Source organism: Apodemus sylvaticus, chromosome 9, assembly GCF_947179515.1.
Source record: "Apodemus sylvaticus chromosome 9, mApoSyl1.1, whole genome shotgun sequence".
NCBI lineage: Eukaryota > Metazoa > Chordata > Mammalia > Rodentia > Muridae > Apodemus > Apodemus sylvaticus.
This window is the reverse complement of record NC_067480.1, coordinates 77,909,166-77,924,036: the sequence shown is the minus strand read 5'-3', so window position 1 is coordinate 77,924,036 and position 14,871 is coordinate 77,909,166. Positions and strand designations below refer to the sequence as shown.

The following is a 14,871-nucleotide window of genomic DNA, read 5'->3' as shown; positions in this document are numbered from 1 at the left end:
GCACAACCCATACCCTGAGTCCACACACGGGAAGAAAAGTTTGTAGGCAGGCTAGGGGTGGGGACGAATTTAATATTGTTTTTAGTATTACAATATATTCTTATAAAAGGGTGCAGGTAAAAAGGACACTGTAGAGTTTTGTACATATAAACCTTGTTTGTCTCCTGCAGCGGCTGGTGCGAGCAGCCTTGGCATGAAGGTTGGCAGATGTCCTGGGCGGGTGGTCGCAGCTCCCCAGTTGGTGGCCTGTATCCACCCACCTGGAGAGTTTTGGCCTTCCAACCCCTGAACAAACTTCGACCTTAGGAGGGGAATTGCCGCTGCTGAGACGGGGTGTGTTGGCTGGACTATGAATTTTACATTGTGCACAAAACTAACTGGAACAGTTGGCCCACAGGCGGCAGGAGGGTTGGGTGGGTACAGGGGAGTAGACTTCATCATTTAACATCGAGGGCCAGCCTTTCCACCTCCACTGGGCACCAGTCACTTCCTGCTGAGTCACCACAAGGGTCCGTGGTCCAAGGCACTGTTGGAATCTGGTTACAAAGACACACGGTACCAGAGCCACTGGGCAGCTATGGAAAAATAATAAATAGAGAAGGCAGAATTCTTTGGGGTGAGAAGGCTGGGCTCTGGAGAGATGCCAGGCAGCTTTTCTGAAGAGCCAATGTGTCCCTTCAACAACTCTCATCTTCCTTATTTCTCCTGGTGCATGTCCCGTCTTCATGGTGTTTGGGAAGGCTAGGCTCAGCCACGCCTGTCGGGCGGCAGTGTAGTCCATCCCTGTTCCCTGCCCCTTGCACGGCAGGCTGACCTCCCAGCCAGTTTGGGAGAGGATATGAAGATGTCCAGCACCAGCCTTCACGTTCTCATGGCTTCCTTCCCAAGGGGTGGGGTGGGGCGAGGGTGAGGTGGTTCTTTGGGTGTGCAGATGAGCGTTGACGCTCTCGCTCTCTTCCATAGCCATTCTCAGAAGTCTTCTGTGCTCTCAGGCGGGCTTCATCACGCCAGATGGCCCGGCCTCCACTTGCTAAGATCCCTCTCAAGTCAATGCACACACCCTGCTTGGCCCTGCGTCTCTCCTCCCCGCAACTATTATGCCCACCCACCCTGGGAAACTCCTGTAGGAAGGCAGACAGTTACGGGACCAGGACCTAGCAGCCCACAGTCACTGGCAATGACTTTGGGGGGCGGGGAGGGCTCTAGATAAGAAGAGCCAGGAGCTAGTGGATGGTCATCAGGCAAGATCGGTCTCAAGATGACAGGAAATAGGGGTGCATTTGACAAACATGCATGGTGCTGGTCTCACGTGCTCCATCTAGAACATGTGTCTAGATATAGCGGTGCCACCCCACCAGTACCATCAAAACAGCTGAAGATGGGTGGACAGGACAGAAGATGAGTGTGGACAGAGGGCCAGAATGATCCCATACAGTGAGACTGAGGAACCAAACAGCACAAATGTAGGGGCAAACCTTGGGGGGAGCATCCTATGCTAGTGCTCCCTCCTCATCCCCAGGGCATCTCCTGCCTCCTTCTCAGCCCCCTGTCTAATTGTCGCCCTCAGAGTGACAGCTGAATATGGAGGGCAGTTCTAGCCCTCAGGAACAATTCCCCGAGGCCAGCTGTAGCCAAGTATGTGGAGCTCCATGGGGCCTGCAGGCGTAGACTGAGGCGACTGTGGCATATAGCAAGGGTCAGCTGAGGGAAATGGTAAGTGGGGCCCACTCGGGAGTGAAGCATTCGAGTACTACCTTCCAGTGGGGATCTGAGGTCAGTCTCTCCAAGATGGTGGTCACGTTGCCTTGGGGTTTGCCTCAGGGCCTATGCCTGAGTCTGGTGAGGTCATGACAGAGTCTTTCTTGGACACCCATCCTTACCAGAGCCACACTATAAGCTGACGGTGAGCCAGAGTTCTAGAAACTGGGGATGAATTTGGGGACCAGAAATTAATAAATGGGATGGAGGTGGCCAGTAGGAAAAGGGTGCAGACAGATAACACACTTGCTGGCTCTGGTCCCGTTTTTTTCTGGAACATACTAGAGCATATCTAACTAGAACACATAACCCCCTGGTCCCCATCCCAGATCCATATTCCCTTGAGCTGTCTTTTCAGATAGGAGCCTACTGCTGGCTCTCTCTTGGGTACCACTCCACCACCACATACTGTACAAAATGTCGGGGCAGGAAGGTCTCCTGGATCTTAAACAGCTCTGGGCCAACATGAGGTGTGGCAAACTGTCACCCAGCCTGTGAGGGCCTGCCAGGGATGCCCAAGCTAGTCTTAGAGAACGATGGCCAGGAGGGGAGGGGCACAGAGGGAGATGGACAGAACGTGGATGAGAATGGGTAACATACAGGAGACAAGACCCGATGTCAGTGCGGGAGACACCCGGTCTAGCCGCACACGGCCCCCGGGACCCAGCCCAGGGCTCCCAAACCCAGTCTTCCAAAAATCACTTAAGTCGTTGCTTTTTCTATTCAACTCCTCTCCCTAATTCCTGTCTCCAGGCTTGCTGCTATGTGGTCAGTCCCCAGTCCCCAAGTCAATAATTTAGCCTGTTTATTGCCCTCTCGCGGGTGACCTCTGGGACCTGGCTCCCAGGTCGCTTCCGGTTGCGCTTGAACTTGCTCAAGTCTTTGTCGAAAACTTCTCCAGAGCGCAAGGCTGACACCAGGTCATCGAACTCGCCGCTCTCCTCCAGGGCGCCACCAGCCAAGGCCTTCCGCTGCCTCTGCCATCTTTCTTTCTCGCGCTGTTCCTTCAGCTGGGAGTGGAAAGGAGAGGCGACTCAAGGACACGGGCAAGCTGACAGCAGCCCTCTTGGATCCTATCCCAGCTCGGTGGCTACCCCTACCCTGGACGTGCTCCCTGCCAGGAACCACTCTTCCTTTTCCCAAGATGCTACACTCTCCCCACCTTACATGGTCTCTCCCAAGTTAGGAGTTGTTTTTCTCTTCTGAGACTAACTAACGGCACCCCTGGGATTGCCCCTGGCTCCTGTTTTATCTCCCAGACTCCAAGCCGCATCCCCCACACCCACTTCCGCCGCATCCCGTGCCCTGCCAGGCCCAGGCTCACCATGGTCTCCATGCGCGCCCTCCGCTCATCGTCCTCCTTCCTCCTCCTCATGGCCTCCAGATCCTGCCGGGCCTCCAAGAAGGCCTGCAGGAAGGTGTCGAAGATGCCAAAGAATTCATCCGGCTGCATCTTACTCTCCTGCTCTCCAAAGTGCATCAGTGCCTTGGCAAACTGTAAAAGACACCAGTGGGGGCCTGGTGAGCCCAAGTCTGTAGTCTGCTAACTCCCAGCTGAGCCCAGTCCAAGCTAGGGGGGCTTGTAGGCTCTGAGACGGGTGGTTTGAACCCCAGGGTTCACCAATGGGAACTTTAATACAACATTCATTGGTTATTCATTCCTTGTCTACCCTGCCATTTCCCCCCAAAACCATGAGGCTGACTTCTGGAGAAATAGGTTGAGACTACTTGACAGTCTACCTTCACACCACCTCTGGGTCTTTTATATTGTAGATATGGGATCAGGAGATGTTGACCAGGGCAAGACTTTTCTAATGTCAGGAACTGCCTGGTTGGAATGGAAAGAGCCCTCACAGGTCAACTAGTCATCGGGTGATTCAGTTGATGGGTGACCTACTTGTCCCCTCTGAGACTCAACTTCTACACCTGTAAAATGGGGATCAGGTTCATGATGCTATTGTGGGAGTTAAGTGGGGTGATAGATAGAAGCAGCTGACTGTTCTTGAAGCAGACACTGCTCGGACTCTGTCTTAGTATAACACAGTATCGTCTAGGAAACATCACTACACATAAAGTCCTCCTGGACCAGTGGCCTGTGCACCTACTGGGAGTTTGCTGGAAATGCTGGCTGTCCAGCTCCACCCTGGGTCTTCTGAATAAAAGCCTCACACATGGGTCCACATGCATCTTCACAGAGGCAAGCTCAGGGCTGAGTTGGGCTCCCATGATGTTCACCCAAGTGACCAAAACCCTCTGATTCTCAGTGTTCACATCTGTTGAATGGGATATAAGCTTTCGGCAAACCCATAAGGTAGGCAGGCTAGGAATCATGGAACACTGGTGGTGGGCTGGGGTGGGGCTTATCTAGTAAAGTGTTTGCATGGCAAGCACTGTGACCAGAGTTTGATCTCAAGTTTGATCCAAGTCTGTGTGTGTGGGTTCATGTGATCTCAACATTGGGGAGATACAGGAAGATCTCTGAGACTTGTGGGCCAGCCAGTCTCCTTTAATCATTGAGCCCCTGTTTCAAAATATAAGGCAGTCAGCTCCAGAGGAATGACAGTGGAGGTTGACCTTTGGCCTCTATATACATGTGTACAGGATCACACACACCAACACACACACACACACACACACACACACACATGCACAAAAATAAAATTTGATAACAATGCTTATGGTGCCTGCATGCCTAAGAAGTGGACCCCAATTCCTGCAGTGTGAAGTTATCGCTGGCTGCCTTAGGGGAGGGAGGAGATGGGAATTCTCTAGGGTCAGAGGCTCTGGGTTTGTCTGTGTCCACAGTAGGACCAGGTGAAGACATCAGCTCTAGAAAGGGATATGTTGAGGAGCAGTAGGGTCAGAGTGGGCATCAGGCCATCTTTACCTTATCCCTGGCCTCGTTCAGCTGATCCTCTAGCTCCGAGAAGCTGAAGCTAGACACTGTGATGAAGTCACTCATGACAGGGACGAACTTGTCATTGGGGTCTCGTGCCTGGTGTCTCTGATATTCCAGCTCCTGGGGTGGGAGAATAAAGCACGCTTTAGACAGATGGCATTGGGGCCAAGCATGTCTCTTGGCACTCATAGGATGTCATGCAAGCCTTTGAGAAAGATGACATCTGGGGCTTTAATTCTAAAAGTAACAAGGACTGTGAGGACTGTCGGTCTGCACAGCTATTTGCACCCTCCCCTTGATCATCACCACCACTGTGCGGTGGGCAGTGATCCACCCTCCACGTAGCACTTTCCAGGACTGTCAAAATGCAAACAAATACCCGTGGCAGCACAGAAGGTCATGGAAATTCTCTAGTTCTCAAGTGTGAGGGACAAGGAGTGAGTTGAGGATGTCTTGGGGAGTACATCAGCGATGAAGATATGACAGCAGCAATGGCTGTAACAGGGCCAGAGCCTGGGGCTGGGATCCAGTGTCTGTGCCCTCTCAATAGTCCTGAATTGAGATCCTAAGGTGACCCAAGAACATGGGATCTCACAAGTGAATGCACACTTGTGACATTATGAGACAATGCTGTCATCTACAAAGTGCACACTTGGATGTGCACAACCAAGGTAGGAAAATGGTCACTGTAAAACATTTTCATAACGTCTTAAGTTTGTGGTTTTGTGTCAGCTCTATGCATAGCTCTCCTGGGGTACATGTGGCCTACAAGTAATGGGTTGGACACTCCTGTCAAGTGACTAGGCCATACGGCTTTTGTGAATGGGTTTAGTGGCCCTGTACAAGAGTCCCAGGGACGTCTGTCCTTTGTAGCAGGCAAAAACACAGTGGGAAGGTGCTGCCTATGAGAACCAGGACTTCTGTCTTGAATGACCCACCCTACAAATTATAAGAGGGAAATGTCTTTTGTCCATACAAGCTATTCCATTGATTTGTTTGAGCCTCCTCAAAGGACTAAGATACCAAAGTCCCCATCAATGGGTGAGCCCTCAGAGCCTCTACTAGTTCAGGCCTGAAGGGAAGGGATGGAAGATGGGACATCTCAGGGGAATGCAGTTCCCCATTGCCACACTGCTGGAAACCCTGTGCAGTCAGCTAAGTCTCCCCATTCACTATGATCAAACATGAGCATGTGACAGTCTTAGAGTTAAGTCCAACATATGGACATCTCCCTGCTCAGGGACATTGAGACAGTCAGACCCTCCTTGAGTTCTAAAGGAGGCCAAGTAGGTGAATAACTTTTCTAAAGTCTCTCTCCACTGCTGTTGCCTCGCCTTCCCATTCAGGAGCCCTGGGTCATCAAAATGCAGCACCCAGGGTGTCCTCTGTCTGAGATGTGTGTCTATCGGGTTGGGGTGGGTATGAGACCCAGTGATGGAGTAACATTGGCTTTTTCCTTGGAGAGCTTCCCCACCAAGTCCAACACGCACTTACCACCTCCACTGCTCGGAGGCCCCTCCTGAGAGTGCCCACCTCCTTCTCCAGCTCTGCCAGGCTGTAGGAGACAAGGGACAAGGCACAGGAAGAACCTATCAGCTCTGGGTGTGAGGAGCCAAGGATGGTTCAGAGAAACGGCAGTTTGAAACACCGTGGGCTTGAGTCCCAGCCCCCCTTAGGCCCCTGACATGGGGCTGTGGCCTTGTGTGTCTGTTGGCAGTTCTGTAAAGTTCAGAAGAAAGCTCCACTCCATAGATCCTTCTAGATGCGCGCGCATGTGTGCATGCGTGCGCGTGCACACAAGCATGTGGAAGTCAGTAGACACTGGGGTCGATTCTTAAGAGCTGTGTAGGTTTTTGTTGTTTTGTGTTTTTTGTTTTGTTTTGATTTTTGGCTTGGGTCCTAGGTATGGCATTCAGACCCTCTTGTTACCTGTGGAACAATCAAAATCTTCCTGGCGTTGGCGTCTGGCTTGGGCTTCTCTCTTTCCACTATGATTAGGCAGTGTCTACCATTGTTTAACAGGCTGACTCTCCTAAGTCATATGTTGATGGCATTAGGAGGCAGAGCTTCCCAGGGATAATTTTGATATGATGAGGTTAGTTACGCGGGTGGAGCCCCCACGATGGCACTGTGACCTTTCATTCTCTGCCCTAGCCTGGGATGCCATTGCCACGCTATAGTAGCAGATGCTTAGCAGATCATGGCACCACGCTCTAAACTTCCAGTCCCACAGAGCCATGTGCCAAATACACTCCTAAGTTTTATAAGTTGCCAAGTCTCTGGTGTTTTGTTATAGGCCAGAGTATCTCACATACGGTTTGCTAGTTGTTTACCTTTAGTGTTTCTGTTTACACCACAGGTTAAGTCTCTTGGCCTTAGCTGTGCTGTGGATGTCCTGCCCACTGTAGTCCCAGATGCCCAGTCTTGCAACTGACTGGGCTTTTTTCTTTTTTCTTTTTTAAAATGTTTTTATTTTAAAGTTGTATGTGTGTGTGTGTGTGTGTGTGTGTGTGAGAGAGAGAGAGAGAGAGAGAGAAGAGAGAGAGAGAGAGAGAGAGAGAGAGAGAGTTTTGCCTACATATAAGTCCGTGCACCACATGTGTGCCTGGTGCCTACGGAGGACAGAAGAGGGCATTAGATCCCCTGAAACTGAAATTGTTGATGGTTGTGAGCCATCATGTGGATGGTGGGGATTGAACTTGGGTCCTCTGGAAGAGCAGCCAGTACATTTAACCTCTGAGCCTTCTCTCCAGCACCCAGATGAGCATTTTTTTTTTTTTATTCTGGGTCATCCCCTTCCACCTGTTAGAGTTACAGCCAGCACACCCCCTCCAGGCCACTTAGCCAGTAGTGCTGCATGACTAGCCCAGTGCCTCATGCCCACCGCGGGATAACCAGAGAGGGTGTGCTATGCCATCTCCCTGTTAGGCTTAGGTTCCCTTTGCCCACAGTGCAATTGTCTCAACTAATGCTTCTGCTAGTGGCATTCTTTCTGCACAAGGCTCACTTCCCCATTCTTTTGGTATTTCCAGAATCATCTCTTAAATAAGGTTATTTGCACCCCAGAGAGCAAAGTGTCTCCTAAAACAATACCCCGAGACACTGCCCATTCCTAGATGGGGAAAGCTGATGTGGTCAGGGTGAAGGAAGGGTTGGGGGCTCTTACTTGACTTTGGCAGCTTCTGATAGGTGCAGTAGTTCTGAGGGCATGTTCAGGATATCCGGGAAGTGCTTCTCCAGGATCATGATCAGGTAATGAAGCAGAGAGATGTTCCTGTGGGTGACAGTTGTGTCATGGGACTGGCGAGGGAAGGGGCAGAGGAAACCAGGGGGAATGTAAAAAAAGGAAAAGCAATGGCCGGGCCAGAGAGAGATAGCTCAGTGGCTGAGAGGGCTTCGTGCTCTTCCAGAGGACCTGAGTTTGGTTCTCAGCACTCACAGATGCCAATAGCTCCAGTGCCAGGGCATCCGATACCTTCCGCTGACTTCCACAGACAACTGTACTCAGGCACACTGCACATGTGTATGCACATACACACATATACAAATACACACTCACACAGTAAAATAATTCTTTAAAATATCTGAAAACGAACGAGACAACTAGAATACAGAGATAGAAAGGAGTCAGAGAGGGGAAGGAGAGTCTCAGATCGGGGAAGACAGAGTGAGGAAGTTCATAGGTCCCCACCTGTCAATGCTGGACTTGGTGTCCGCGATCTTGTTGAGGCTGGCTACCCGGAAGCCGTAGGCACCCCCACGCTGCCCCTTGTTCATGAAGTTACCGATGGCGAGAACCACCTCCAGCATTTGCTTCAGGCGCTTGCTGAGGGTCAGCTCCCGGGAGGCCAGCAGGATAGCTGAGAGAAGAGAGACAGCTCAGGGTGCTGCACAGACTGAGCCAGGCCAGCAGGGGTCCTGGCTCTTCAGGAGAAGGATGCAACGCTTGGGTAGAGACTATCCACTCTGGTCCAGATCCCTCCATTTCTCCTGCTCCCCACCTTCAGGATAAAGCTAGTGTATCATCAGAGTAGACAACCCCCAGAATGATTTAGAATATCTTGTCATGCACATAAAGATTATCATATCTTTCATAAATGCATACCTGAAGATGGCAATTTTCCTACAGCTAGCAAATTTTGTGCTTTCTGAATATTTTTGTTATGGGATGTTTGACATGTTTTGAAATTCCATATTGTATGTCCATGTGGATGCATACATGTGTGTATGTGTGTATGTATGTATGTATCTATGTGTGTGCATGTATGTGCACATCGTATGTGGAGGCCAGAGGACAATCAAAGTTACCATTCTTAGGAGACAGCAGCATCTGTGCTCAGAGATAATAGTAAGAGGACGGAACCCCTGTTGTCTCTGCCTATGCTGGACTGAAAATTCCTGAAGATGCTCATTATGAAGGTAAAACAAAAGCCCTTGGGGCTTGAAAAGTGATGCCCCAGTGCATGAGAGCACTTGTTATGAAAGCAAGAGGACCTGAGTTCAAATCCTCAGAAGCTATGGAAAAGGCCAGGCATCACCATTTGTAGGAAGGTCACCTAGTGAGAGAGAGGGGAAGTGCTGGACAAGAGGACCCGGGAGCTTACTAACCAGACTGTATAGCTTTAGGTACAGCGACAGACTGTGTCTCAAAAAGCAAGGTGGAGAGAGAGGACACCTCATGTCTGAGGTTCCTCTGGCCTCTGCATTAACACTCATGAGTGTATATTGTACATACATGTGTGCGCATGTCACACACACACACACACACATACACACACACACACACACACACACACACAGAGACATACACACAGTAAACACAAATACATATCACATAAAAAGGAAAACCCCAGACAAAAACTTTGCAGGAATTTTCAAAGACAGTTTAAAAAAGAAAGTAGCCATAAAGAAGATATTATAATAATGAGAAGCCAGAATTATACAGAAAGCCTTTATATCACACATATACACATTCTGTGAAGTAAAAATATGTTGTGAATGCATGCACATTAGGTTGTTCCCAGTGCATGTGTGTGTGTATGTGTGTGTGTGCATGTGTGTGCCTGTGTGTGTGTGTGTGCATGTGTGTGTCTGTGTACATGTGTGTGCCTGTGTGTGTGTGTGCATGTGTGTGTCTGTGTACATGTGTGTGTCTGTGTACATGTGTGAGCATTCATATAGAGGCCAGAGACTGACATGAGGTGTGTCTTCCTCAATCACCTTTCACCTTGTTTTTGAGACAGGTTTCTCAGTGAACCTGAACCTCGCCCCTTTGGCTGGACTAGCTGGCCCTGGGAGCTGCAGAGATCTGCCAGTCAGCGTCCACAGCACTGCTGTGGGTTATGGGTGTGCCACCATGCCCAGCTTTTGGGATTTGGAAATGTGAGTTCTGGAGTCAGGTCCCCATGTTTATGTGACAAGCACCTTACGAACTTGCCATCTCCCCAGATCCCCCAGCCCAGATTTTTTTTTTCAAAACTACAAACTAGAATTTGTAAATTGCCTTATAGTGGAATAAAACATGACCCTGAAAACTGAATTCCCACCCTCCACATGCACCTCTAGGGAGAATTCAGAACCAGAATGTTAAGTTGTTGTACAGCACACTCCTCCGAGTTTCCCAGACCACTGTCTTTCACTGTAGTTGCTTGTGAACGACCATCCCCACTGAGTTTATTGACTGTTGGTGTTCCCTTATGGGGGGGGGGTGCTGCAACTCTCATTCACGGATCCATCCACTCCCCCAGACACCTGTATGCAATTTTGACCTACTTGCTGCATGACCTTGAGGTCTGAGGGGGGTGGGGAGCTAGAGTATATATAAACTGGGGAAGATTAAGGGAAGGGACTCCATTTATGCAGCCTTGGGGAAGCCTTCGTCCATGCTGGCCTCAGACCTTCCAGTGTAGCTGCTTTGCATTCCTCCACACTCCTGTAAGTAACCCCCTCATTGGCTCCCAAGGGGGAGCTTCGGGGGCCTTAGCAAAGGCTAAGGCAGACATTGACTAGATCAACAGCCCCCATCACCTTTGCGGGCTAGGATTCTTAAGTCATAAACTGAAAAAAAGCAATTGAAAAAAAACACTCATAAAACATCATTCTATTTATAGAAAATTCAAAATAGAAAATCTCATCCAGACATCAAGATGTCTCTGAGGAGGAGAGAGGAAAGCTTCCTCAGGAGGGTAACATATTTTGAATGTTTGGAAACAGGATATAAAGAAGGTCTGGAGCCGGGCAGTGGTGGCCCATGCCTTTCATCTGAGCACGTGGGAGGCAGAGGCAGGGGGATCTCTGTGAGTCTGATGCCAGTTATGTAGAGAGAACCGTCAGGCTGTGCAGAGAGACCCTGTATCAGGGGTCAGCGGAGGGGACTTGGCTGAAGAAACGACTCAGCTCTTAAGGCGAAAGCTCAGAAGTAGAGCACCAGGATGGATGCATGCCCAACCTGGGCACATTCAATTTCTTGACCAGAGTTGATGACGTGGAACAGGAAGGGGGGAGACTTACGAACTGCCCAGTGTGAACAGCTGTAGTTTGTGTGCGCCATATTTCAATAAAAAGTTCATTTTCAAAAAAAAAAAAAGTAAATAAAACCCACTTACAAAAATCCTCAGCAATTTACACAGCTAGGGATAGTTTTTCTAAGGTTGATGAGCTGTTTGAAACATCTACAAAGGGATAGCCTTAAAAAATGCTAAATGTGTTGGCAAAACAGAAAATGATAAGAGCTGAGAGGAAATCAGGAGCCGAGGAGACCGCCATCTGCAGCTCTGACATTTCAGACGTTCGCGAGAATGATGCGTTCCTGAGCGACTCTGTGGAGAGATCACACTTGCCGGCACATTCACCCAGGCTATATTTAGTGCATCTACTTGTAATGAGAATTGGCCATTTTGGTGTGCTCAGCAATGAATGTATTCATAGGGAGAATACGTTCAAAGTGGAATTGGGAAATTTGTCAAACCTGGTAAACCGCGCTGAAGCAACTTCCCCCGGAGCCCGTCTGGGGGACGTGGGTGTGTGTCAGAGGCTCGGCACCCGACTGAGGTAGGCTCAGTCTTAGCTACCTCAGAAATACTTCTGGGAGACCTAGACTCCTGAACGGCTGGACACTCTGACTGTGAGTGGCTGTGAGTGAGTGTGCCTTCAGGCACCGCTCCCCAGCCCTTCCAGGACAGCAGCCACCCCTAGTGGACGGACGGATGTCTGCTGGATCCCACATGTAGAAAATTGATATCCCCCACACGTTTTGTTCTCTCCAGCATCCACAGTATTAAGGAGGCACTCGTGGAGCATCCTAGCTGAGTCTTAAAGCTTAGGTATGTGCTCCTTGGGGCAGCTTACAGTCTAAGATGAAATCTTTCCAGTGCCTAAGCTACTCTGGCCACCACACACATTTGCCTCATAAGATGCATATATAGAGGAACACCTACACCTTAGCCTGAATGCCCCTAAAGTAGCTTGCAGCAGAAAAAGGGTATAGATGAAAATACAGCCTTACCCACCATCAGGGCAAGGAGATACCACAGAGATGGTTGATCTAGTCTTTATTACAATCTGCACATCCCTTGCTGCACGCATACGTGTGTACATACCGAACACTGCTTCCTTTATTTCTACAAACTCCTGCTCCCGAAATCCCAAAACAGCCTCTGGGAAAGCCCTGGCTTGCTCTCTGAACTAGGCTTCTCAGACAGTGTCCAGCAGGGGGCGCCCACGTCCTGCTATGCCCCCAGTAGGGGGCGCCCACGTCCTGCTATGCCCCTAGCCTAGACACCCTGAGCCTCCAAGACAGTCTTGTTTGGTTTGTTTGTTTGTTGTGTTTTGTTCTGCCCTGTAAGTCTTGTCCTTACTCCAAGTGAGCCCCCAACCAGTTTCTCCTACTTCTGCTTTGCTAGGTGCACGTATCTGCCTGCCATCCTGCCCTCCAGGGTTCCCACAACTTCCTGAGCCCTGATCCTCTGCTGTCCCCACAGGCAGCCCCAAGGATATGACACAGTGAGTAATAAGAGACAGGAGGGAAGGGGTCAGTTGGAAAGACAGCAGCATCTACATTGCTATAACACTCCGAGGATCTCAGAAATGGCAATCTGGAGGAGGCCTGTGTCACCCAGACACCTCTAGGGACCACCTTGTGCAATAAGCTCACATTTAAGTGAACAGGGACAGTAGAGTTTGTGAACCCAGTGCTTCTTAAGTAGGAAAGAGTGGGTGACTCTGGCCATGCCGGGTCCCAAGAAGGACCTTTTTCCTCACCCCAACCCCCACCGAGGAGCCAGTCCTAAGGCAAAGGAAAGCATCATGGGATTGGCACATAAGCCAACATGAACAAGAACATGTCTCTATGATAATTATAGTTCCACGTTGGTGGTGCACTCCTGTAGTCCCATCACTTGAAAGGTGGAGGCAAGAAGATTAGGAGTTCAAGACTAGCCTCAGCTACCTAGTCAACTGGAAGCTAGTCTAAGCTACATGAAACCCTGATACAAAATCTACATGGCATAGTTTTCAATGTTATGCTAGACTTGGGCATCTCTCTGGGGCCAGGGTGAGGCAGACGTTTCTCTCTGCCCCATTGACCAATCCCCAGACACGTCCCCCCTCCAGGTGTGTGCTGCAGGCCCCAGGCCCTACCTTCTACTTTGGGCTTGGCCTCAGCCAGGCGTTCCTGGAACTTCTTCTTGAAGAAGAGGGCCTGGAGCCGCTGCTGGTAATGGTCGATCCTGTGGACAGGGTGGGCAAAGTCACAGGTGGACCCGTGGCTCCGGAGTAGCCCAGGCTCCTCTTTGGAGATTCTTCCCTCCCTTTCCTTGGACAGAGCTGCTACCTGGTCCCACTTCTCCTCCCCGCTATACCTGGTGCCCTACTGGCAGAGCCAGCCCGAGTCCCCTCCTTCCTGCCGTGCCCAGTGCTCATCTGACCTGCTCATTTCGTAGAGGAAGCGATCTGCTCGCGCCATCCGCTCAATCTCATGCTTGTGTTCTTCCAGGAGGTCAATGTCGCTCTTCTCAGGGATGAACTTGAGGAGCTGCGAAGAGCAGGTGTGAGGCAGATGGGAAGCCGATGAACAGTCCATACAATGTGGGGCGTAGAGAAGTTCATGGGCTGCCCCTGCTCAGTGTGAGGAGGGGCCTGCTGAGGCAGGAGGGTTTAAGGCCAGCCTTGGCTACATACCAAGTTTTGAGGATAGCCTTGGTTACATAGCAAGTTGAAGGCCAGCCTTGTCCATATATCAACTCAAGGCAAGCTTGAGTTACCCAGCAAGTCGAGGCTAACCTGTTCTACCTATCAGATTTGCGGTCAGCCTGTCTCCACAGGGAGCCTGGGTGTTTTGCCTGGGTATGTAAATGCATCATGTTTGTGCAGTGTTTGCGGAGAACAGAAGAGGGGATCAGATCCCCTGGAAGCAGAGTTACAGAGGATTGTGAGCCTCCAAGTGGGTGCTGGGAACTGAACCCTGGTCATCTGTAAGAGCAGCTAGTGCCTTAACTCCTGTGTCATCTCTCCAGTCTGTGCTGTGGTTTGGAAGTATCCCTCTAGAGTTCTCATATGGAAACCTCCCAATTCACATGTTAATGTTAATGGACTCTAGCAGGACAGCCTTTGGGGGTAATTCAGTTAGATGAGGTCCCAAGAGCGAGACCCTATAATGATGTTAGTGGCCTGATAGGAGAAAGAGAACCCCAAGTTACAGCGCCTTTTCTGTCTCCTCCTGTGATGCCTTCCACCATGCCTTGGGACAGCCTAAGATATCATGAGGTACCAAGAAGACCCAGCACAGTGCTCTGGGACTTCCCAGCCTCCAGAGCCATGAGCCAAGCCAATTCTTATTTATACATTAACTGGCCTCAGGTATTTTGTCATAGCTACAGAAAGTTAGCCACATCACTATGTTCAATTTGCAACTTTCACTCAACAGAACCTCTAAGATTCATGCATGCTGTATACACTGGTTTATCCTTGCTTACTGCTCAGTAGTACTCCACGGAAGAGACAGACGTACCACAGTCAGTTTATCCATTTCCCTATTAATGATCAGTTGGGGTTGCTCACCCCCTGGGAGGCTAAATAAATCAAGCTGCTCTCATTGTGTCTTTTAATATTTATAATGGCCTCTCTTCAGTATGTGCCCAAGTGTGAGACTCCTGGGTAACAGAGAAGACACCTGGGTAGCCTTAATATGCGTGCCCAGTAGCTCTGTAGATTGAAAT

The 14,871-nt window shown here is 50.0% G+C and overlaps 1 protein-coding gene across 5 annotated transcripts in view; it reads right to left on the bottom strand.

Annotated features, from left to right (window-relative positions):
• Positions 1-52: 52 nt before the first annotated feature.
• The window catches only part of Daam2 (dishevelled associated activator of morphogenesis 2), a 112,361-nt gene continuing 97,542 nt past the window's right edge, over positions 53-14,871 (bottom strand). For all 5 annotated transcript variants that reach the window (XM_052191963.1, XM_052191959.1, XM_052191962.1 and 2 more), the window contains 8 exons: positions 13,582-13,688; positions 13,295-13,383; positions 8,349-8,517; positions 7,824-7,931; positions 6,152-6,212; positions 4,646-4,777; positions 3,083-3,253; positions 53-2,768 (listed from right to left, as the gene is read on the bottom strand). In XM_052191963.1, the coding sequence (XP_052047923.1) occupies positions 2,547-2,768; positions 3,083-3,253; positions 4,646-4,777; positions 6,152-6,212; positions 7,824-7,931; positions 8,349-8,517; positions 13,295-13,383; positions 13,582-13,688 (1,059 nt within the window). In that variant the 3' untranslated portion in view covers positions 53-2,546. The remainder of the gene's footprint in view (positions 2,769-3,082; positions 3,254-4,645; positions 4,778-6,151; positions 6,213-7,823; positions 7,932-8,348; positions 8,518-13,294; positions 13,384-13,581; positions 13,689-14,871) is intronic.